Below are 25,642 nucleotides of genomic sequence, written 5' to 3'. Positions count from 1 at the left end.
GACAGAGGAGCAGATGAGGGAGGAAGCTCCTAAAAACACCCGTCTTAGACAAAGAGGCCACATTATGGCCCTCGCAGAGGGAGAAGGGGGTGACACGGCTATTATCGAAGCTATGGAAGAGCTACGTTGCATGAAATGTATCTGGGGCCATGCATAAGCAGACAATGAATCACCACAAAAGCACAGAAAACACAAGGATTTGCATGCTGTAAATAAAGCGCTGCATGTGGAAACATAACAATCCCAGAACAGAACGAAAGAAAGACATGGGAGACATCCCAGCAATCAGTGTCGCTGCAAACGGGTCTTTTATGTCCTCTTCGACATAACCGAGCTCACAGTTTGCACTTTGTGACCACCGAGGGCTCGCAGAATGGCTCCGAGTTTGGAGGGAAGTAAACAAGTGTGCGCTGAGGTCTCTCCCTGCAGGCACTGACACACATCAGGGGAGCTCTTGGCTCTTGAAAAGCTCCGACTGAATGAACAGACAAGCAGTAACACTTAGAGATATGGAGGCGCTGCTACTTATACTAGCATGGGGCTGTATGAGTGAGATAGTGAGGGGCCGGGGCAGGTTATCCGTTTGATAATGCTGAGCAACAAGCACAAGCACAGTGGTGAGAGAGAAGCACTGTGCTAGCACTTTTCATATTTAACAAACTAGAAGAAATGCTTTTCGAAGCCATTGGAGAGGTTATTGCAGCATGATGGATGAAATGGGATACTATTTTGTTGTTTGAATGGTTGGGAGGAAAGTTCCTTCAGTGACTACATTTACATATAATCAGTAACCATTTCAAAACCCAAATATTGGCAATACCTGTACTCGGTTTCGAACGGCCATATAAACACTCACAAAACATTTGTTGATATGTGTAATATGTTCTTATTCAGGTTTTTCAAAAAACAGAGTAGACCTACGTAAACACGTGTCGATGTGCCTTCATTGAACAGGACATTCATTGGGCTCTATTTCCAAGGAATCTTGGTCTACAGTACAGAAACTACTTGTATGTGCGGCGGCCATCTTTGCAAAGTGTGGGGCGTTTGCCTGTATATAATGCTGCATTCGAAGATGGTTGGAAGTCGACCTTTTCCGACTTCAAACCAGAAAGTGTGTACGGGAACGCCCCCATGAAATCGGAAATCCACTGATCAGAATATAGGACGGGATAGCCGATAGGCCAAAACTTTTGAAGCCGCGAGGCCGCCATATTGCTCCTCCCAAGAAATGGTTCTCAGCATACGATCCTATACATTTACAGTATCAAAATTAGAGAATATTTGAGACAGTACTTAGAGACGTAGAAACAGCATGATTTATGATGTTTTAAATTTGTTAAACATAAACAAGAGGACTTCAGACATTTTACAATTTGTGTTAAATACATGTATAAATTATATGCTTAATGACGTTTACAGTAGGAAACTTGTATATTTTTTATTAAAGAATTATAACTGTAATTCAACAAAAGATGCCTCTGCCAAATCTAATATTGGGGTCTAAAAAACTAAGCGATAAAAGCAAAAGGGGATATTCAAAGCAGCACATACCGTCCACTTAAATGTTTTTTTTTAACTTGTTAAAAAATAGTGACCACCCCGCCACAAACCCCACACCCCGCCCCCCGACCCTATACTACCTGCATACAAGCGCTATATGTCTAATCTATACGTATACCATATAGTTTATACAGTAGTCTGCTTGCGAGATGGGAGAAGCAAGATGGCCGCCCTGTGACTTCAACGGCTTGCACGGGTGTGAACGGGCTATCGGCTATCCAGTCATATATTCAGGTCAGTGCGAAAATCCCACTTACGAAGTCGGGAAAAAAAGTACCCTGATTTCACCGACGGACTACAATGTGACGTCACTGGAAACACAGACCGTGAATGGTAAAACACAATTTACCCGAGTATAAAACTAGATAGCGTTCTTCATTCGTAAATATTCGACATAACTCCTTGTAACACAACGTACGTGACAGTTGTTGGGTCTGATATTACAGATCCCCTTAGTTACTGACCGTGCACCAAGGAAAAAGGAGGCAGAAGCTGTTGCTTTGTTTTATTGCAACCGCGGCTGGGAGAGGAGAGGAGGCGCGAGACCTTAACTCACGCTCGGCTCCTTCCGACTCTCTCTCCTCCCCCGGCCACCTCGTCGCTTTTATTACAGTTAAGTTTCAGTTTCGTTTCATACGTCATGGAAAAATACAAAACATTAGAGAAAGTTGAGCGGCGCCTCTAAACGACAGTTGATAATATAAAAACACAAAAATATATACAGGATATTCTTTAAAATACACATAATGTTAAGACTACTGTTTTAAGCAACTTCACATTCCCTCCTGTTGTGGATTTAAAAGGATATCAGTAAATACTAAAACAATTAAGTTTTCTCAGTATTACTTCATTAATAGATTCACAACATTTGAACCATTCTCAGGAAATGGCGAAAACCCTTAACTTAAAGGGAAAAATTCCATAACTCCCCCACCGCACGGTGACGAGAACCTCTTGGTCTGAGAATGGAACTGGATTTGAAGTTAGGAAAACACAATAAGATGAGGGTCACACTTTTGTGTCAGTCTCCACAGTGTCAACATAATCCTCTACGCGTAGTAAGTTATATTGATACATCTGGGCCACGAACATACGGGCGACTAATCTCTTAGACATTGGGACAATACAGCAGGAACAAATAACACATAATAAGATAAACATTATAATGATCAAAGTCCAAACAATGTCTGAAAAAGGGTCATCTTCTCCTTTGTTCTTCTTCTTTTTGACAAGAATCAGGGGGTAATCCCTTATCTGAGTTCAGTGACCTTTTTGCAGTGACTCTGGTGGATCCACGTCTCTCTCTCAGCGATTTTGAGAGCGGTGGGTGTGGTCAGGAGAACAACGAATGGGCCGTCCCAGCGTGGGCTCGACCATGTTTTCCTTTTTATCACCTTCACCAACACCAGGTCACCCGGGGTCACCGTTTCCTGTGCAGGAGGAAGAGAGGTAGAGGGCAGATCATTTGCTCTTGACACAGTCCGTTCTTTAAACAAGTCACATAACCATTTAGTCAGTGGATCTGCCTCTCCTGTTTTGTCTGACCATGGCTGATTTTCCCATAAGGGGAGCACAAAGGGTCTGCCTGTTACTGCCTCAAAGGGCGTGATCCCTTGTGGGTTTGGCGTTATTCTCATGTAAGTTTTTACTAGAGATAAACACTCAGGCCATGGTTTTTTGGTTTCTTCCATGGTCTTTTTGAGTCTTAGTTTAATAGTACCGTTGGTCCGTTCAACTAAGCCTGCGCTCTGTGGGTGATATGCACAATGATTTTTTAGGGTGATCCCTAAGTGAACGGCCATATTGTCAACGATGGTATTTACAAAATGGCTACCGTTATCACTCCACAAGACTCGTGGAATGCCATGTTCTGGTATTATGTGTTTACAAATAGCTTTAGCTACTGTGAGGGCGTTTGGATGTTTTGAAGGAACAAGTTCAACCCATTTAGTTAGTGAGTCTACTAACACTAAACAGTACTTGTGCTGACCACTTTTGTGTAGTTCAATAAAGTCCATGTGTAAAACTTCAAATGGGTAGGAGCCCACTGGGCATTTCCCTCTCTGTGGTCTTAAGTTTCCCTGAGCATTGTGACGACAACACACCATACATGACCTACAAAAAGTTTTAAAATAGGTTTGTAAGCCCTGTGGTATTGTCATTGTCTGTTCTACCATAGATACCATCCCTCCTGTTGAGACATGGGACTTGCCATGACTCAATGTGGCTACTGCGTGGAACAGACTGCGGGGGATGACTGGTCGGTCTTCTTTGTGGTAGAGGCCTTCTGGGGTGAGTTTAATGTTCATCATTTTCCATAGTGTTTTTTCTTTGTCTGGAGCGTTGTTTTGCATGTCAATTAGTACTTGTTTTGGAATGTTGTTGTGTTTTTGTGTTTCTTTGTGGTTGGCGAGCATGACGATCTTTGTTTTGTCTTGGCCTGCTTGCTTGGCTGCCAAATCTGCTTTTGCATTTCCTACAGAAACGGCGTCTTTTGCTGAGGTGTGAGCTTTGCATTTGCATACTGCTATTTTGGAGGGTAGCAGTACAGCGGCCAAAAGGTCAGTGAGTAATTTGGCGTGTTGAACAGGTTTTCCTGTTGATGTTTTCATTCCTCGTCGAGCCCACATGGCGGCAAAGATGTGCAATGTCGAGTGGGCATATTGGCTGTCGGTCCAAATTGTTACTGCTTTGTCTTTGAATAATTTACATGCTTCTGTTAGCGCGATGAGTTCTGCTGCTTGTGCTGACAGATTTCCTATTAATCGTCCGCTCTTCAGTGTCTTTTGTTGTGTGACCACTGCATAGCCTGTGTTGGTGTTGCCTAGTTCATCTTTGCTTGAGGAACCATCTACAAACACTGCTTCTCCTTCTTGTAAGGGTGTGTCTAACAAATCTCTTCTTGGTTTGCAGATTTCCTCGGTGGCTTCTGTGCAACTGTGTGGTGTCCCATCTGTCTCCACTGGGAGGAGACTTGCAGGATTGAGAGTGCTGCATCTCTTGATGGTAAGATGGGGTTGGGACAACAGTACAGCTGTTAGGCCAAGATGTCTTGCTGGTGAGAGAAATGACATCTTTGTTTGAGTCAAAAGAACATCTACTGAGTGTGTTACTAGTAGAGTGGTGGGATGGAACAACACCAATTCGGCGGATGCTTGGACAGCCATTGCTGCGGCACACACTGCTTGGACACACTGGGGCAGGGCTCTGGCGACAGCATCAAGTTTCTTTGAGTAGTAGGCCACTGGTCGCATTTGTGTACCATGTTGTTGGAGTAGGACGGATGTCATGAATCCGTCTTTGCAGTCCACTGTTTGGGTAAACAGTTTCTTGTAGTCGGGTAGGCCCAAAGGGCCTGTGCTTGTGATGGTCTGTTTTATCTGATTGAACTTGTCATTAGCTATTTTCGTCCATGTGATGGGATCGGCCAGGGCGATGTCTTCTTGGTAAATTAAATCCACCAGTGGTTGCGTTATTTCGGCGAAGTCCAGAACCCATAGACGGCAAAAGTTCACTAGGCCTAGGAAGGCCATCATCTGTCTTTTGGTCTTTGGTTTGGGGGCATCAAGGATAGCTTGTTTCCGATCAGAGGTTAGTTTTCTTCCTTCTGCCGATATGATGTGACCTAAGAAAACTACTTCGGTCTGAGTCCACTGTAGTTTGGTCAGTGAGGCTTTGTTTCCTGTCTTTGCCAGGTGTTGACACAGTTTCACTGCTTCTTCTTGATTTTCTTCTTTGGTTGGACTGGCGATGAGAATGTCATCTACGTAAATCAAGATTTGAGTGGTTTCACTGTGTTCATGGAGGCTCAGACAGTTGTTGATTTCTTGAGAGAAAATGGTGGGGCTCTCTGCATAGCCTTGGGGTAGTCTCGTATAGGTGTACTTCTTTTGATTAAAGGTGAAACCAAACCAATGACGGGCAGACTCGTGCAATGGGATGGAAAAGAAGGCGTTGCTTAGATCAATTACTGTGAACCATTTCTGTTCTGGCTTCAGCGCATTGAGTAGAGTGTGGGGGTCGGGGACGCAGGGGGCTCTCTGTTTTACTGCCTGATTTACGGCTCTTAAGTCGTGGACCATTCGCCAGGTCGTGGTGTCTGCTTTCTTTACTGGAAAGATTGGAGTGTTACAAGTTACCTTGGGGGCTTCTATGAGCACTCCAGCTTTTACCATGTTCATGATTACTGGTGTGATTCCTTCTTTGGCATCAGGTTTGAGTGGGTATTGATTGATTCGTGGGCGATAGTTTGTTCTTGGTTCAATTGTTACTTCTGTGGCTGTGGTCATTAGGCCCACATCGGTTTTTGACGCTGACCACAGCTGAGGTGGTATTTGATCCATGGCGTCTTTTAGTGCCAGGATCGTGGTTTCCTCCGGATGTCATGTACTTAGGTGGGTGCTGGGGACAAATGTTGTCACCCAGTTTAGTTTTTTCCTCCAGACCACGTTTCCTGATGACATGATGCGTTTAAATCTTCCATCTTGACATGGGGTCCACGGAAGTCGTTGTTCGGACCATGTTACATCTCTTATTTTTGATCCTATGTCTTTCCATCTCCAGCCTGTTGGTTTTGCCAGTGAAATGTGGAAGGGAATGCCAACGCCTTCATATGTGGTTAATGCATATATGTAATCTGGAAAGATTACTGTGGCTGCCATCCATCCTGCCTGTTCGTCCCAAATTAGGTCCTTTATTTGGGCCCGCATGGTTGTCAATCGGGACCATTGATCAAAGAAGTCTCTGTCCTCTTTGTTCGGGGCGAAGCGGATGGTGGAGTGAAGTGGGTACGTGGTTTGGGGCACCCAATTTGAATTTGGTAGGATTTGTTCTGGCATCTGTAGCAGATTGTTTGTTACTGATGTTGGACCTTTTTGGATCGGATCCAGACTGTAGAATGGGCGTGGTTTGTCTTTTCCTTCTAGTACTAACATCTGCATTGGTGTTTCTTGTCCTCTTTTTGTCACGACCATGCTGGAGCCTTCGACCATTAATACAAGGCTCATGGCTTTTATCAAATCTCGTCCGATGAGGTTTTCAGGACAACGAGGCACGTAAACGAAAGTTTGATCTCGGTATTCTGTTCCGTCTTCATCAATAATGGTCAGTGGTTCGGTAAAGTAATGGATGGCTGGTCTACCTCCCACTCCTATGACCATTATTGTGCTTTTTGACAATTTGACACCTGTTGGTAGATCAGTGATCACGGAGGATTGTGCTCCTGAATCCACAATGAATTTCAATGTTGTAGTAAATGGCCCTAAGCCTAGTTTTCTTACTGCTGGGTCAATAGAGGACATCTGGCTAAACAGGACTGTCAGGTCAAGCACCTCGACGATCGTTCTGGTGTCATCAGGGTTTTCATCACTTGACCTTTCCTGCTCGCGTCATTCGGTTGGATCCCAGTGGTCAGATTTTGGGGTCTCAATTTTTTGTTTGGAGCGGCAATCTCGGGCAAAGTGGCCGTACTTGCCACAATTGTAGCACACATCCTGTCTGGTGGCTGGTCGGCCTCTTCCTCTTCCGCGTCCACGTCCTCTACCCCGATTGGGTTGGTTTTGGTAGTAAATTGGTCCAGAAGGTGGAGGAGAGGCATGTTGAAAAAATGTGTGCATGGCATTGAAGACTGATGATTGCGCTTTTTGTCTTTTTAGGTCTTCAGCGTGTGAGGCCCAAGCTACGAGATCATTCACCGGGGCAGTTCTCCAGGTGTGGTAATGTTTCTTGATAAAATTGACTGTACCGTCCACTAGTCCATCCAGGAATGTTGCCCGCAGTAATGTTTGGTATGTGCTTTGTGCCTCAGTGCTTTCTTCGATGCCACCATGTAGTTTCAGTACGTCTTGGAGGCGGTCCACATATTTTTGTGCGCTTTCTTCAGGTTCTTGGCGGCATTGGCGGACTTTAGTTAAATCAGGTGGTTTCTTGAACACTGCGATGGCTCTTTCTAAAAGAGTATTTAGGGCGTTGTCTAGTTCTTGGCCTGGTTGGTAGACTTGGCCTCGTTGGTTGGCTGGAGCAAAGGCTCCTTGGAATCTTCCAACTCGATGTCCTGCGGTCAGACGTAGGACGCTTAGTAATTCATTGCCATTGAGGTGATAGGATCCATGTAGTTCTCTAATTGCAGCTGCCCATTTTTCAACGTTGTCTTCAATGGGAGGAACTGATGCGCATGCGGCTACTTTTTCTTCTTCGGTCCATGGGCGATAGAGCAGCAAGGTCTGTGGATGAGCAGGTTGACCAGGATTTGGCATTCCATAAGCTGGGTTGGCTACAGCTACCATGGGATATGCTGCCACCTGCTGAATGTCTGGGTATAATTTTGTTGTTGCAGCCAGGACGTCTGCTGTTGGTTTGTTTGATCTTGTACGGCTTCCAATAGGAGGGGAGGCTCCGTCCCCAAAACTCGTGGAGGTGGAATTTGGGGAGGAGGTAGACGGGGTAGGCGGTTCCCGCTGTTGGTTGACGTTTACTTCCTCTTCTGGATCATTTTGCTGTCGCACTTCAGCCGGTGCATTTCCGTTGTCTCTTCGTCTGGCGCCGGTTTCTTCCGTTGGTCTTATCTTCATCTGATACATTTTTCTTTCTGTCTTTTCCTTTTTTCTTTTCTCACTTTCCAAAATGCTTTCTGCCCTCATTTTACACTGTTTTATCCACACTTCAACAGCACGTAGTTGTGCTTCCAATTTTTCTACATTCTTTCCCTTTTTAATCTTCTTTGCTCTTTTCTCCACTAAACTTTTCTTAACTTCCTCTTTGTTCCTGACATCTCTCAAAGACGGGTTAAAATCATACTTGGTCACCCAGGATTCCAGATACTTGCACGCATTAGCGTCAAAGCTTGCAATAAATTTAACATCCTGGTGTTGTTCTATTTCTTTTCTCAATGACTGGCCCATTGTATCTATTGCCGAGCGGGCAGCAGTTACTCCCTTTTTTCCTTATCTCATAAACACACACACACACACACACACAAAAAAACACACGCACACAAACACACACACACAAACACACACACACAAAAACTCACACACAAATACACACACACTTAGTCTTTTCTGTGGTGCACCACTTTCTAATTTAAAACCATGATTTGTGTTTTAGGCGATTATTTTTAATCGCAGTCAGTTCTGTTCTGACCTAATAAATCTTAGTTATATTGAACACAGATATTTTGGTAACCAATGAGTGGGGAGGTGTAAATTATTACGTATTTACGGCAACGTTTAATTTCCTCTACCCGGGCACCCGAAAACGACACTTTTTTTTAACAAGTTAAAAACTAGTTAATAAAAGTATTTTGGATCTCATCTAATAAAACCGTGATCCCTTTGATGCCCGGATCATATATACCATGGGTTTTTTTTCTCTTCTTCACGGGCCAACGCCCAAGCGCTTCTCTTTTACTCCCCACTTTTCTATTTTTCTCTTACTTCTTCAGTATATTTAGTGTTCCTTTTTCAAACTTCTGTGTAAATCGTGATAATTAAACAGCATAATACCTGTTAGTCCTCGGTGCCGGTCTGGTTCGCAGGACCCGGTGTCCGGGCGAACGGCCGAGGCCGGAGCGACGAGACCCGTCACGCAAGGGGAGACGCTGTCGACAGATTCTCGGTGTCCTCGGTTCGGCGGCGGTCGTCCGTCCAGATGCAGGTCCCAGGTTTCGGCACCAATTAAATGTTGGGTCTGATATTACAGATCCCCTTAGTTACTGACCGTGCACCAAGGAAAAAGGAGGCAGAAGCTGTTGCTTTGTTTTATTGCAACCGCGGCTGGGAGAGGAGAGGAGGCGCGAGACCTTAACTCACGCTCGGCTCCTTCCGACTCTCTCTCCTCCCCCGGCCACCTCGTCGCTTTTATTACAGTTAAGTTTCAGTTTCGTTTCATACGTCATGGAAAAATACAAAACATTAGAGAAAGTTGAGCGGCGCCTCTAAACGACAGTTGATAATATAAAAACACAAAAATATATACAGGATATTCTTTAAAATACACATAATGTTAAGACTACTGTTTTAAGCAACTTCACAACAGTATGCTGCTATCTCTCTGCATGAAATTACACAGTGAACTACTGAACTGTATGGAATGCTTATGAAATAGGAGAAAAACAATAAATGAAGCAAAATTGCGAGAAGGCAAGTTTGCTGAAGGGAGTACTCAGTCTGCTCACGCATGTAAACGATTTATCCCGAATGTTTCAGAAACCGTAATTTTGACCTTAACCCGAATATAGACTGTATGTAAACATAGTCACTGTTGAAATGAAAGCCTTCTCATTAAGGGGCAGCTTGATTAGTGGACTACATGAAGACTAAATGGCTCCACTGCATGCAACTCAAAGCAGCAACACCCCACCCACAAACCTCACATTGTCATCCTCTGAAGGAAGACGGAGCTGACTCTGCCTGTATTTATTTATCCAGTTAACTGGACCAGACAAATGACATGCTGATTTTGTCTGGACCATCTGGCCAGAACCTGCATCAGATGTTGAATAGTGCTGCATTTTGGAGCCTGCTTCGCTAATGTCCTGTGAAATTGCAGGCATGTCATATCCACGGTCGACAAATCAGCTATCAGACTTTTCCCCCCCGCCCACGAGGATCCTGACGAGAGGTTTGAAGGTGGAGGTGTGTAGAAACAAATAATAAAAAATAAAAGAACACCTACAGTCATGAAATGACGTTTGGGGACATCATAGATCCCTTCCTTCTGCTGACTGGTTGGGACCTGCATTGGATTGGAGGTCGATTGAAATGTAAATAGCATGGCAACACTGTTTTTCTTATTATTTAGCAGGCTGACTATTTAATATCAGGAGCTAAAACAACTAAAGTATAAAAAGCTTACTACATCCATTTTGATTCAGTCCATTTCTTATGTAATTTTATCTTTTGTAGCGATCGGATTATGCAAATTCTACAGTAGTGCTGCTGAATCAATGCTAGTTAAATCAATATTGATTGCAAACAATGGCTGAGGGTGTTGGGTGAGCATTAAGAAAGCCTATTGTTATTCTGTACCCGTAAAGCTTATCTGACAATAAGAAATTGCCTCAGCTAATATTTCTCTCCCAGTCACGAGATCGAGCTGTCGCTTTTAACCTCGCCACCCGTCTCTCTTTCCTCGCTGTGCTGGTTAACTTTTGCTTATGTTTTTTCCCCCCAAGTCTATTGATCTTGCTTCACTGCCAGATCAAATGGCATGGCAAGTGATTAATCTCTCTCGCTCTCTTTCTCTGCATCTTTCATCTTCAGAGGAAGATACAGAGAGGCAAAAAGAGGAGGAGGAAGAGGAGGAGAGCAGAAGAGAGAAAGGAAAGCTGGGAGGAGGGCGTCGGATTAAACCGTACAACAGGTCCCTGAAGTCCTAGCTTCTCCTTCAAATGGTCTTAGAGGAAACAAAAAAAAAGAAGAAAAAAAGTCAAAGGCCTAAATCACATAGATGAAACTGACCTTGACTACGCTTGCATCTGGTAGATGCTACGTGAGCCATGTTTTACTTGAAATCTCAAACACAAACTTCCGTCACTGCTTTTCCCTCTCATCTTAAAACAAAGACCTTTCCACATCACATTTAAACCTGAATCTGCAGAAATGTCTCAAAGTGATGAGCTGGACAGGCGCTTGCTGTTACTACTATTATCATCTATCACAGGGTGTATAATAAGGGAGAAGAAATAGGGCGAGGCTTTGTCTTTGTACCTGATAAACGCTCTCCTCTGACTGGGGGCCACGCAGGGGTTCGTGTCCAGCCTCAAACACTATGTACTACAGAACAAGGTGTAGAAGTGCAGAGAAGGGAGACACACAGCAGTTTTGCATGTAAATTACAGGGAGATGATGAGGGGGTGCAACATGATGAGAATACACGAGAGGACACGAGGGAGGTGGGGTGTGGGTGGTATCAAGTGGGGAGTGAAAAGAGAACAGGGAGGGTGTAAAAAAATGGAGCAGGAGAGGAGTGGGTGCATGAGGAGAGAAAGAAAAAAAGGGTGGGAAGGGGAAAGAGCACAAGTATAGTAAGTCAGGTAGCAGTTCATTGCAATGTGGAGGTTGTAACCAGAGGTCAACAAAAACATGAGGCGCTTCATCTGTGACAGAAAACTACGTCTAAAATTTCGTGAAGCGTAAGTGTTTACAAATTGTAATGCTATGGACCGCAAATTAAATAAATTGCAAAAAAAGTTTGCATTTCTGAGATGAAAAGACTGATAGTTGATATTGGTTTATTTTTCAGCTATAGTAATATATATATATATATATATATATATATATATATATATATATATATATATATTTCTATTTGATTGGATGTTTCAATAAACGATTCTATGCATTCAAATTCAATTTGGTGCTTCTTGTATATTTGGAAAATGTCACAAAGCAAAGTCTTATACTATGATCCAATTATATACACAGTAAATTTTGTAGGGTAAATTTGACTCTAAACTAAGTCTATTTGGTCCCGCTCTTAAATAAAGTAAAATTTACACTTGGAAGAGAGTAAAATAAAACATTTTAAAAAAGCCACTCAAGGGTTGAGGAACAAACCCACAACTTAATCTTGGGAGATAGCCGATCTACTCCCTGAGGTACTCGTGTAGTGTCCAAGGTGAATATCGTAAGTTCATTCCCCAACCCTTGAGTGACTTATTTTATTATTATTTATTTTACTCGAAAACTGAGTCTATTTGGCCCCACTTTAAATAGCATTTAAATATACATAATTTAATGTGTAAATTTAAAATACAGTTTTTCAAATAGTGCTCTACACGGTAAATTTTGTAGAGTAAATTTGACTCTATTTTGAGTGGGACCAAATAGACTCACTTTTAGAGTAATATTTACACTTGGAAGAGAGTAAAATAAAGAATTGAAAAAATAAATAAAAGTCACTCGAGGGTTGAGGAACAAACTCATGGACTTCAGCTTTTCCTCCCAGAGCCACACGGCTCCTGCTGTGTGTTAGTATATCGTTCGTGTCAGTTGGAATCTTCCTATAACTCCAAGAGACCAAAAACAATATTTATGGTCTCTTGGAGATAAGCCAACAGTAGGAGGGGCATGGCTCAGGTGGTAGTTTGGCAGTCTCCCAAGCTTAAGGCCGTGAGTTCGTTCTTCAACCCTTGAGCCCCCCCCCCCCCAAAAAAAAAACTAACAAACATTTTTTTTCTTTATTTTACACTCTTCCATGTGTAATTACTAGCTTACTCTAAAACTGAGTCTATTTGGTCCCACTCTAAATACAGTCAAATTTACTCTAAATAGAGTCAAATTTACGTATGTACAAAGGGCTAAATTTGATACAATCAGCAATTAATTGTAGAATGTGTCAGACACCATCATCAGTATGAGTGATTTCTAAAAATGTAGAGTCCCTGGCCCCGTAGCTGTAGTTTTGTCAACCAACTTCAAAATAACACTGCCAAATGAATGACTATGCAGATATTCAAAAGCAACAAACAGATGAATCGGGAGGCGTTTACACATATGAGGTCAGCGTAAGAGTTAGTGTTGTCTGTATTCAGTGTGAGCAGAAACACAGAAACATAAAATCGAGTGCAGCCAAAAAGAGGGGTAAATCACAATTCTGGGTGGGAGCAGATCTTTGGAAGAGACTGGAACACTGACACAAATCAACATAAAAAAAATAATATGGTTTTACAACATCGCACTGGCAAATGGAAGTTGAATGGTTGAACAAAACGGTCTGCGAAGATGGTCCGCTGGGGATCGCTGGGTGGTGAAACTTGTTGAATCATTAATTTGAACAGATCAGTGACCAGATCAAGTATGCAAATGAAGAATCAAATGCTCTTGAATTTTCAAGGATAAAGCAAGAAAGCCACGAGGATTCTTGCAATGTGTGCCTGCAAACCTACCTGGTAAACGGGATCGTCTGCTTCGTCCTCCAGGATGGTCTGTGCGGCAGGAGGATAGAAGGCACACGACACGTTTTACAGCACAATAGTATGGAAATAATGGACCTTTTTTGGTGTTTTTGCCAGCAAGCATGAGTGCACACATAATTTGCGATATGAGAGAATACATTGCAGCTCCTGTTTCAGCACTAGTGCAGAACAAAATATAATGACATCCATTTCAGGTGCTGTATTTAATATGTCATCTCTTTCAAAAATAATGATACTCTCAGGGAAGTATTTATGAATATGATTGCTTATTTGCATTGAAGCTCAGAAGACTGTACAGGTGTTCCTAATAAAGTCGGTGAGTGAGTGTACGGTAAATAGGCAAAGAAACACTGTCTCTTGTGTACATCAAAATGATTTTTATCTTTGGTGTATGAATTATCATGTGTGATCGTGCCTCTGAATGTAAAATATAATGCAATGTTCTTTTTCAGTCCTACCTGGTAGACGGCCTGTTCACAGTGTTTGTCCTTCTGGGCCTTTTTCTCCATCTCCTCTCGCTGCTTAATGTCGTAGATGAGTGTAAAGAGGTCACGCAGGTCAATGATGAGAGGCTCCGCCTGTGCAGAGGAGTGAAAATCGAAGGAAGATGGTGTGAGAAATGGGGAGTAATCCACTCACTTCACTCGGGCAAGAGGAGGATTTGGAGATTCAAGACAGGCGCAAATATGCTAATATATCCTGAATTGGATAGATTACAATTATACAATATATATGATTACACAATATACATATCCTGTGTCGGGCCAAAAACTTGTACCTCCAAATTAGTCACCTTTTAGGAGACTCCAAAAACGGCATGTTTGTTCAACCATTAACATTGCATCATCAAAAAAAGCAGGCAATTTTCAACACTTTTGATTGGTCAATAATAAATAATACAAAAATAACACCAATATGTGTGGACTGATCAATGAAATGTAACAAATTGGGACTTATGATATTTTGGCCTGAGGCTAGCAATATGCAAAATACTGTGGAGTGGCTCCAGCTCACTCCTGGATCCTAATGAGGATACGCGATACAGAAAATGGATGGTATTCATGCATTCAGTAATCAAATTTAGAAAATTTCATGTTATTAATTTTCATGGGTAGACTGGCCATCTGGAATTTCAGCAGTTTCCCGAACAGCCGGTCCATTTTCGGGCCAACCACCCCACTAAAAACCCCGTCAATTGATCAATACTAACTGACGCATATCGCCGACCGGTGTGTGCACTTTCTTCCCTAACCCTAACCCAACGAATAGGATTCCATGCATAACCCACGTCGTCTCTCGTTATAAGGTAACTGATAAATGGTTCTTCATTTATATAGCGCTTTCCCACCTTACACTGCCTTCAAAGCGCTTTACATGTAAAACATATACTATATAAAAGATATTATAATAGATGAGTTGACAAATGCTTCCATCGACATACTCACCGACTGGGAAGTCTTGATGGCGACAAACCTGTGGTGGCCCTCCTTCCCACAAACGTAGCCAAATGCCCGGTGATCCCTGGTGTCCTTGGCAATGTAGCTGATTTCATGGACTGAATGCTGATGCTGGAGTACCTGGAAAACAGAGGCAGAGAAGACATGTTTAGGCCCGTCAAACTAGTTGAATGGTACCTTTGCCATGGTCCGAGGTGGTCTGTATCATTTTTACTGGCACTAAGCAACTTTGAGGAGGATGGTAGGAACACTGCCACACAAAATACTACAAGTGTGCTGACTGCTTTATGGCATACGTCATTTCCCTCTTTACCCATTCGTTACAAAGACAGAAGTCAATTTGAATATTGATGCACGATTACTGCTTTCCTGGCAGAAACTGCAAAACAACTGAAAAGTTTTGTCTGAGAAGACAAAAAAAAGAAAAAGAGAAGCGACCCGGATAAAAGTAAAGTCAATGATCCACATTGGCCAGATTTTCACTCGCTGGCGTGAGCTCAAAAACGATGCAATGCGCTTGTCCTCATGGGAAATGTGGTCTTCCTTCAGGCATAGCATTAACTTTTGTCCATAAGGCGCCACCATAATCAACATAAACTGAATGTTCCTTAGTGTTGCTTTAAAGACTACCAATTTTGGATGTACAGGCGGAAAGAGTAATTGACAAGGATAATCGTGCATTACAATCAGTTTGGTCACAATCTGATCAGGGCATAGCTGGTTACGTATTGGTTATTGGGAAGCTTAAATGACAGTACATAATTATGTTTCCATCAGTAATAGTTGGCTAATATGTGTTATTTAACAGAAGGAAAAGGAAGGTTTAAATTGACAAATACATGCTGTCAAAATGATTCCCTTCTATGCAAAGAGTGAATTTCACTTTTAAATGTGGGACCTTAAAAATGCTCTATACCGCTTGTCCTCACAAGTGAGCTGTAGCCTGTCCCAGCTGACATTGGGCAAGGGATGGGTTACACAATGGACTGGTCACCAGCCAGTCGCAGGGCACATATAGACAAACAACCAATCACACTCACATTCATATTGTGGAAAGTTTCATTTAACCTAACATGTTTTGGAATAATGGTAGGAAGCTGGAATATGCGACGAAAACCGACATGCTATTACGCCGCACTACCTACATAAATATTTTTCAGTGTAAGATTATTACATAGAAACTTGACTGAATTGACTTGCTGAGCGAAACTTAGTTTTAACACACCAGGTGGTAAATAAAAAAAAAACCCAAAAATTGGAAAAACACACATCATCACTCTCTTTTTGGGATCTGTCACGCCTGCACACCCCCTATTAGTAGAGATAAGCTAATGCGCAAGGGAGGAGCTTTATATTAGACAAATTCAGCAGGGAGCATCGCGAGTAATGCCTGAATTAATGTAGAATACAAAACTCTATTCAGGAGAGAATCATGTCAGCTTTACCTAAAGTGTTTCCATCAAAATGCTTACCGCCTGCATGGGAACGATTCCCATTTCCTCCATAATAACTCAAGAGATACTGCGTGTGCAGTGTTATTTACCGCCAGTAATCAGTAAATTAAATGATGAGCATTAGGGGACATGATTTCCCAAACAACAAATAGGCTTGTCAAACGTACTGAGCCGGTTGGTGCGCTTAATGGCACGCCATTAGCACATCAGTCATATACAAAATAGATGTTATCATAGAGGTAGGGTGGTAAGGGGTTGTGGCATGGAGGTCGAAAGCTACGGGACAAATACTGCATAATTATAAGTTTAGCACAGCTGAGGTGGAGCTGCAGTGTAATTAGTATTAGTGGAAATGATCATTAAGGGGTGGAACAGCGTGCTAATTATCAGTTAGCTCTGATGAGCAGAGTGGGCCTATCTAGCTGACACTATGCCGCAGGATGAGGGAGGGGGAGGCGGGTGGGTGGTTGAGTCAGGCCTCTCGATCATCCCGTAATGGAACAGCAGGCCTGTGAGCTCGCCAAGGGGAAAAAGACCAAGATGGAGGTAGAAACAGCCCGTCTCCTAACATTACCATAATATTGCTCATTGCACTGTGCTACATCATTAGCAAGCAGACAGGCCCTGAATGATCTGAAATACTTCCCCGAGCATAATCTTGCTTTTATTGGGATATAAGTTCAACCAGTTTAATTCAATGAGCTACTGCCAAAGATCTGCCACCATTCGTCACGATCCGGAAGATATTCTTTGGAAAGATTGATCCAAGCCAGTGATAAAAATGATCGGAATAACCTTGTGAATTGTCCCTCCTGTGTTGCAAGATGTTGTTTTAATGCCAAGCTCACAAGATGGCGGACCTGGCAGCCATTGTGTAGTCGAGTGCGCAAACATCTGCCCTCTGGAAGTCCTGCGCAGCAACTTCCTAGTAAGGCATCTGGCAGAGACCTCCTGGTGCAGCTGGAATGAGTACATACCCCTGGACCTACCCTCGCTGACTTGATACTCACCCCTGATCTTTCACAGTAAATCTTGATCCCTCCAAAAGAGATTGTCAAGAAGACCCTCTGCTTGTGCTCCCCTTTGGAACGTGCCGTGGATGCCATGCCCTGCAGGAGATAAAAGGGATATAGACGTGAGATGGATGAAAGCACGAGTTCTGAATGAGCGATGCAGAGCTTTCGTCTAGGTGAGTGGGCGATGGAGGGGACGTTGGGGGATAGGGTGACAGCGGTTACGTAAGGTGTGAGAAGACAGCTTGTTCTTTCTGAAAGTATCACTCACACAAATTCACATCACCTTCTGCAGCCAAATCGATGTATAATTACAGGCTTTTTCTCCTACCTGGCCAATTTTCGCCCACATCTTCTTTGAGGGGGTTTTACTTCACTTCAGTGTGGGCACACGTGAGTGCTAGCTGACAACAATAAGTGAAGATTTGCTGACAAAATGCAGCGGGCCGTTTGCTCCAGCAGCTTGCACTTATTGCTGACTGAACAATTGAGCCAGCCTTTGAAGTCGTCTCAATTCTAATTTAAAAAAAAAAAGTGGGGGGAAAAAAACACTTAACATTTCCACTATGTTCTTTTTGACGCTACCAGTGCGCTTGACGTGTCTTTTATAGAACAAAGGTTGCCAGAGAAGAAAAAGCAGGAGAGGAAAAGACCTGCCTAATGTCTGACAAAACCGCAGTGACATTAACAAGTGGTCGACCTCATTTGTAATCAGCCTCCCTTCACCTCAAAACTTTTCAGCTCAGCTCATATTTGACATGCAGGTCATTCTGATTTCTTTCATTTGGGTTACGATAGACAAAGGCAAAGACACACAACATTTCTCAGTCCAGACCTGGGCTTGACTCTTGGCAAGCATGACTTTGAAGAGATTCTGGTCCACTATCTGGTGGCACAAGTGGTGCACCATCAAACACTGTGTATGGTGGATCGTAGGGGTGCGTATTTCCTAGTACCTGGCGATTCGATCCGTATCACGATTCATAGGTCACGATTCAATTCGATACGATTAATCCCGATATGGATCTATAAGTTGATTATTGCGATTTTTAAAAAACTCAAATTTAGAAAATACTAATCAGTAAACTTGTACATGTACGCCGTAAGATTTTTATGAAAATGTATTTATTCATTTGAAACTTCAGGCTTATAACTGTAAGCCACTGTATTTAACAAACAATATGTTTTTTGTTTAAACAGCATTGAAATAAAATATTATGGCTTAATGTTCCATTAATATAACATTCTTCCATGCTTAACGTGTGAACCCTAAACCTAAGTAAGACGTATTGTTGAATATTTCCATAAAAAAAAATTATGTTGAAACATTGATTCGGCTACTTATCGAATCGCTTTTTTTTTTTAACAGCCCTAGTGGATCGTGGGGGGAATACCATGAAAACTTCCTAAATTACACCAACATGCGTTTCTTTGAAGAAGAAGAGTCTGAGGACTCAGAGGTTGGCTATTTCACCATATCTCTTGGGGGGAGGTTGCCAAGGTGGTTAAAAAGCTTCTTGGTGGCAGGGAACCAGGACTGGATGAGATTCATCTAGATTTTCTGAAGTTCCTAGATATAATGGGACTGTCTTGGTTGGCATGTCTCTGTAACATCGACAACAGTGGATTGAGCCTCGACTTTCCTTCAAAGGGTTTTTGGGTTCTCCTGTAGAGATAGGGGGTGAGGCTCAGTCATTCAGGGGGGCTCGTGCTTCTGGTGAGAATGCCTGCAAGACAGCTACCTGGTGATATCGTCCAGGTAGACACTCTTGAGAGACTACGTTTAGTGGTTGGCCTGGAATGTCAGTTGCTTCTGCTGGAAGAGTCAGACAAATTGGCCAGAGGGAGGAAACTCTGGCCAATTACTTTTCTGCTTCTTAATGCTACTGAATTGGAATAGAATATCTAATAAAAGCTTTTAGAACGCTTTTGAACTCATTGCTATTATTCATAACACAGCTGCACACAGCCAATTTATCTGAAACACTGACTGAAATTTACGGTGAATAAAAGGAATTGCTTTTGCCAAAAACGGTCTATAGTATATCTGCTTCTACAAAGCAGCAGTGTGGGCGAGCCCAGATCAACAGCACAAGCAACGGACCAGTGGGAGAGTCGATAGCTGTGTCAATCAGCCATCGCCTTCTCCGCTTGGTGGATTAGGCCTCACGGCAGTGAGAGGCGGCTCAATAGAGACCCTGTCCCCTTCTTTATCCCCAGTCCAGATAATAGCAGTTGTGTATTGACTACTTCTGGCTGTTGGCAGCTCACTGCTAGTGTCCTATAGAGGTTAATGCCGGAATGTCAGATCCAGGCTGCGAAAAGGTTGTTTTATTGAACTTATCTACTGGGAGCGAATATGAGTCTGGTAAGGTTTTCCCACTCCCAGTAACAATCCTCCATGGGGGGGACCTTCGATTGCAGAACTGTTGGAAGTAGAGAAAAATATTGCAACTCTGTTGGATTTTCATTGGGAGAGCATTGAGAAAGGACATTTTCTATGGGACGAATGAAGTGAAGCACTAAGTTTGACAAAGACGGTCCATTGTGCAACCTAATCAGGAATGCCTTTTATTTGTTCTGTCTGTTCAGTTCTTTTGGGCTGTTAAAGTGAATCATAAACTGTGAGTGAGAAGGCAAGGCCTGTTACTCATTTAAGAGACAATTCAGACATGCTCACACATCTCTTGTCCATATCTGAGTAAGTGAGATGTGAAGAGTTCAATTACACACTCACACACACAAACACGCACACTGAAGTCTGCACCTTGAGCTTCATCATGGAATCCTGGCACAGCTTGTCCCCGCGTGCTGCTGTCACCTCATCAATCCCGATCAGCTTGGCCTTGTAGCGCACACCATCTCCACGGAAACGCTTAATAAGCCCCGCCTCGGTGCGGTCCTGACCTGCGGCGGGAAGACAAAGAGGGAAGGAGAGGACAGGATGCATGAGTCGGCCGCTCTGGCATAAATATTTATGGAACAGGAAATGCAGAGTGAATCATAAATTAGTGGCGAGTGAGGAAATAATGAAGCAAAAAATTGGTTTACTGTCTTCACCGCAAGCTCCTTTTGAAGTCAAACCAACTTTCACCGACCGGGGCCTCTCTGGGTGAAGGCAGGGTTCGGAGATGGCTGCTTGACAAGTGTGTCTACATATCTTTCCGTCCCTCCGACCCTTTCTGATGATGATTGACACATGATACTGACGCTCATTTTGTTTTGCGCTGTTTACAGATTTACCACTGTAAATACATGAGCCTGAACCCTCAACATGTGTGTTTGTAAGTGTAAAAAACGTTTCCCCGTAACCTGGAGTCAATAACCCTTTCAAAACCTAGTATGAGCAAATTTCGGGTTTTGAAAGGCCATGTAAACAAAAAAGCTCCTATTTAAGCTTTGATAAACCAGAATAAGACCCCTGGGTTAACCCTTTACTAACCGTACGGTAAACGTGTTCATGACACCTCGTTTGAAAGGATCATTGGTTTGTTTTCTGCACATGCTGTATCCACAAGCAATATTGGCCTTTTGAGTGCTAGGGAGCATAAGGGAAGTCCGAAGTAGGCTACTTGTTTGCACGTCATCCCGCACGCAATGCTAACCCAAATTCTGCAGCATAGGAACACACTTTTGTCAGCAGAGATGACATCTATTTGCATAGTGACACTGCCCGTGCGTTGCCGTTTAGGTGGGAATCACGTTACCATGTTGACAGGAGTAACTCCTGATTTGCTGTATTCCAAATCTTATAAAAAACAGAATTTTGATTTTAACCCCAATATTGTCGCCATGTAAACGTACCCAGTGTGAGCATGGAGAGAAGATTTTTCAAGGTCTCAAGCACCTTGGAGAATTGAATCGTTTTCAAGGCCCTTTATTCGCTCAATTCTAGGTCACAGGCACATCATTTAACATCAAAGGAAAAGGGCCTTGTGTAAGTAACAGCATGTGTGAAAACAGAAGTTTAAATGCCAACACCAATAAGAAACAATTCATGCGATCAAGACTTCAATCTGTGGATTTTCAATCTTAATTGAACAGAATTGTTCTTTGTCTAAAAAAAAAAAAGAATTTATCTGGGTTATTCAAATGAACGCAAAGTCTTGGGTCTAATGCAAGCGCTTGTCTTGGCTATGCACACTCTCTCATTAATTCATGAGGGCAGAATCCTCCAAACGTTGGGGGAGGGCTTGATGATGCTTAAGTCATTAAAGTCTCTAAGCAAGTGAATGTCAAATCTAGGCCTAATTTAGGCTTGTTTCACTGCCAAAGGAAGATGAGTCTTAAATACAGCCACAATGTACTGAACACAGCATGTCACGCACGCACACATTAAAAAGGTGGAGAGCACTTCAAAACATATATCAGAACATATCATATATTTACAGTGCATGAATCCTTCAAGAAAGATGCAAATGAAGCAAAATACCCTTTGCTGTTCCCGATTCAAACAATCCTTTGTACAAGGGCTCCGCAGTCTATTCATACAGTATTAAGCATTCCGTCCCGATTTTACTGACTCATACTGTAATGTGTTGTAAAATGCATGCTGCTCCAGTTGCATTTTAAACACCATCAGTCCGTTTCAGTACAGCTTTCTCCGATGAGTTCTAACCAGATGTTCTGTGCCATTTGTTTCTTTACATTCAACGTGCCATTTTCCCCTAATAACACTTCACCGGAGATTTAGAGCTTTATGCAGACAGAGATCTTCAAAAAAAAATCTAAAAAATCTGGCTTTGCATACTGAATGAGAATCTTGACACAGTGGCATAACTCGTGTGCAACGTGCTCTGGGTTCAGATCAAGACAAGCGAGTGTGCTGTATTTGAAGACTAAAGGGCTGTGAAGCATACTGTTTCATGTTGTCACACATTGCGAGGAAGAGGGACGACGTGTGTATGTGTGTGTGTGCGTGTGTGTGTGCGCGTGTGTGTGCGTGTGTGTGTGTGAGGTGTGGTGACACATATTCCTCTGGCTTTTTTTTTTTTGGATTTACAATTACCCAAGGTTGAATGGTCCTCACAACATTTCTGGCCCATGAGCCTGATGCTCATAATGTGCCTGACAGAGGCTTGCCTAGAGTATTGTCTACTGTTGGTCTGCGTCTAAGTGGATCCTAACACGGCACCGCCCGCCATTGGGGAGTCCTGGTGGTCTGAAAGAGGTTAGAGCACAACAGAGACCTTTGCCGCAACGGCTGGCGGGCCTTTCTAACAATATTCAGAAATATTGTGGAACAGTTTGATATCTATAAAAAGAAATGGAAACCAGCTGGAGAGTAAAAGCTCCCAGCAAATGCTACAATAGCCAAACTGGCTGTGGAAGAGCACCACGGAGAGAAGAATTACAGTTAGCCGTGCTCCTCCGTACTGTTTCAGGGCTTGTCTCCCATCACCACACTAGAATGGGGACAGCGAGGGGACAGATGGCAGCAGATGGAGTGTCAGAAGTGTCCCTCCAGATATAAGGTCTTGGCAACTGCAAACTTTTTGTTGGGGAAACGGGCGTCGAGGAAGCTTAACCTTTGACCCGCTATGAGCATGTACCGGTGTCTGCTTGTCTCCTTGCGTTAAAATAACACCGCCCCTCTGGCTATTCATAATTGCCTCGGTGAAGCCTCCTGTGCCTCGTCTTCTTACTGTGTTGACGTTACATTCAGGAGATAATCTCTGCAGAGGACTTAAATGACAACAGTCATTGTGTCCTCTCTGACCTCATATCATTTAAGCGGGAGTAAAGATGTCTAATGGATGATGTTTGAGGAAGGCAAATCTGTCCCTGCCATCTGCCTCCCCCATGCAAACAAAATAACTTTCATAAGCCTCGGCAAACACAGATTCACTTTTAAAGGCAGCAGACTCCTCGAGCCAAAACTAACTGACGGTTAAATGATGGATTGTACACACTTACAGAGTTAATGAGGGGTATTGTGTACATTGTCAAAATCGTAAATATTACAGAGGTTTGCGGCAAAGATTTTTCTGCAGTGTAAATGGCGAAAAAGTGGTTGTTAATTATGGTCGGTTATCTTTCCAGTGCGATGGATCAGCTTCACACCCTGTCCATATGTAGCCGGGTCTTTAAAAAAAGGAATATTTTGCCATTTTTGTAATTTTTTTAGACCAGAAATGAGTATAGTAGTTTGGCCAGTAACCTCTCCCACATTAGATTTTGGACCTCTTTTACCTCTATTCTGAAAGCTCAGATGACATTATGATAAAGGGTTAAAAACAGAAACATTACACAAATATTCAAATGCATCATGATTTTGTTCAGAAAGTGAACTAATGAACATCTGACATTAGGCTACTTTAGTTTTGTGAACAACAAATAATAAAGAAACTGGACTGTACAGAAATGATGTTACCTTTAACTTAATATTTTTACTTCACCTTCAATCAGACTTTTTTTTTTGCCTACTTTTGAGCACGCTGTTCCAACTGTCTCAGGTTTGAATAGTTCCCTTTGCAGACTGAATGTTTCAGCTCATTTCACAGATGTTCAATTGGATTTAGATTAGGGTTTTTCTGAATAGTCCAGTGATATGTTAGAGCTGTTTTTAGCTGTGTTTTTTTAGGTCAATATCCTGATGGAGGATGCATGACCTGAAGTTTTCTGACACTGAGTAGCACTTTGCACTCCAGAATTCTTTGATGATCTTGAGATTTCATTGTGCCCTGCATAGATTCATACTGTAGATGACGGATGTTGAAAAGCAGCCTGAGAACATATTTTACAGTCTGTATAGTGTTCATTTCATTTTTTCTTCACAAAAAGCCCCAGTTTTGCCATCTCTCTGAAGGACATTCTCACAGAAGCTTTTAGGATTGTTTAACAAGCATTGTTCCAAATTCCTCTAATAACGCAAGCTGCTTCTTCTTCTTTTATTATTATCACATGACCAGAAGGGTACCAACAAATTGTCATTCTTTTCTGTGGCGCTTGTACAAAGAAAATAAAGTGTAGCTACTGTGGAGGAAGCTCAATTTTATGGAGCTGTGTTGCACCATCTGGCAATCTGTGCAAAATGCGATGAATCTCCAGACTATCAAGGCATTCTGGGGTGTGTCAAACTTAATTTCAGCTGCAGGATAAAATAAAATAAAAAATAAAATAAACCTTGGCATTATGGCAAGCTTGGGCTCAGAATTAAAAGGTGAAATGAAAGTAGGCCTATTAAGATAATTGTCTGTTGTTTCTGCAATGTTGTCTGGTAAAAGGTCATTATTTTTTTCAAGCTAAATGTCATACTGTTAGGTCAGACATTTTGCAGCTAGCCTGTTGCTAGACATATTTTCAGTGGTCAATGTTACACGAATGAACTTATTAGGAAACATCAGACCATATATGTTTTCTTCTTCTTCTACGTTCTGTCTTAAAATTACAAGACAGCCGTGCCTACGGTTGTTCATGTAATTTGTGTCTGGTGTTCACACGAGCATAAATGTTGCTCAAAACATAGCTGAGTTAAATGATCTATTTCTGTGGCGCTTTTGGAAAGGAAGGCTGACTAGCGGACAGTAACAATTAGCCTAATTTCATTAATTCCCTTCTGCTAATGCGGAAGAAGACATAAATAAACTGCACGCGTTGAACTGAGTGGACATGTTCCTAATACATGAGGCTTTTTAACATACACCACAGTTACTCAGAGTTTTATATAAAAAGTCAATAACTATTCACACACATCTTATTGTTAAAAGAAGTACATTTAACAATCTCGCCTTGTTGGAATATATCCATTCACATTTTATATTACATTCTCTTTTCTGTGCTTGCAGGAAAGTGTCAAAGAAATGTGACTCATTCGCCCTAAAATCTCTCTTCGCTTCTAGCCTCCTACTATATGTTTTGTCTAAGTATGTGTCATCATCATCCTGGTCCTTGATAGTCTCCTTCACCTGTGCCGGCATGCCCACATCAACCTCAAGCCGTGCATCCATTTATGTTGCCCCATTTCCATTTATATGGATCTAAATAGCATCTTAGTGAATTGCGACATTGCTCCCTGCAGCACATGTGATTAACATGCTAAAGTCAGGAGCAGAGAGTCCCCTATGATGAGCCGCATGGCCGTGTGCGTAATAGCCCCGCTTTCTGTGCGCTTTCCCCCCCTCCACTTAGCTTAAATCGATGGGCCTTCCTCCAGCTCGGCCATTTAACTAAGCAGGCCAACAGAGCCAATGAAAGAGCCACAGAGGACTCGGCCCTGCGGCCTTGTTACAGCCAAGC

General features: G+C 42.6%; 1 protein-coding gene across 1 annotated transcript in view; it reads right to left on the bottom strand.

Annotated features, from left to right (window-relative positions):
* Nucleotides 1–25,642, bottom strand: part of LOC144043079 (uncharacterized) — an 80,223-nt gene that overhangs the window by 20,383 nt on the left and 34,198 nt on the right. The window contains exons 3-9 of the mRNA XM_077556320.1: nucleotides 20,172–20,311; nucleotides 17,402–17,500; nucleotides 14,926–15,057; nucleotides 13,939–14,058; nucleotides 13,451–13,489; nucleotides 11,271–11,336; nucleotides 10,237–10,296 (exon numbers count right to left, since the gene is read on the bottom strand). Coding sequence (XP_077412446.1) covers nucleotides 10,237–10,296; nucleotides 11,271–11,336; nucleotides 13,451–13,489; nucleotides 13,939–14,058; nucleotides 14,926–15,057; nucleotides 17,402–17,500; nucleotides 20,172–20,311 — 656 coding nt within the window. The remainder of the gene's footprint in view (nucleotides 1–10,236; nucleotides 10,297–11,270; nucleotides 11,337–13,450; nucleotides 13,490–13,938; nucleotides 14,059–14,925; nucleotides 15,058–17,401; nucleotides 17,501–20,171; nucleotides 20,312–25,642) is intronic.

The sequence above is a fragment of the Vanacampus margaritifer genome, chromosome 2 (genome assembly GCF_051991255.1).
Source record: "Vanacampus margaritifer isolate UIUO_Vmar chromosome 2, RoL_Vmar_1.0, whole genome shotgun sequence".
Taxonomy (NCBI): domain Eukaryota; kingdom Metazoa; phylum Chordata; class Actinopteri; order Syngnathiformes; family Syngnathidae; genus Vanacampus; species Vanacampus margaritifer.
The sequence above is the reverse complement of the archived record's forward strand: the minus strand, read 5'-3'. Positions and strand labels throughout refer to the sequence as shown.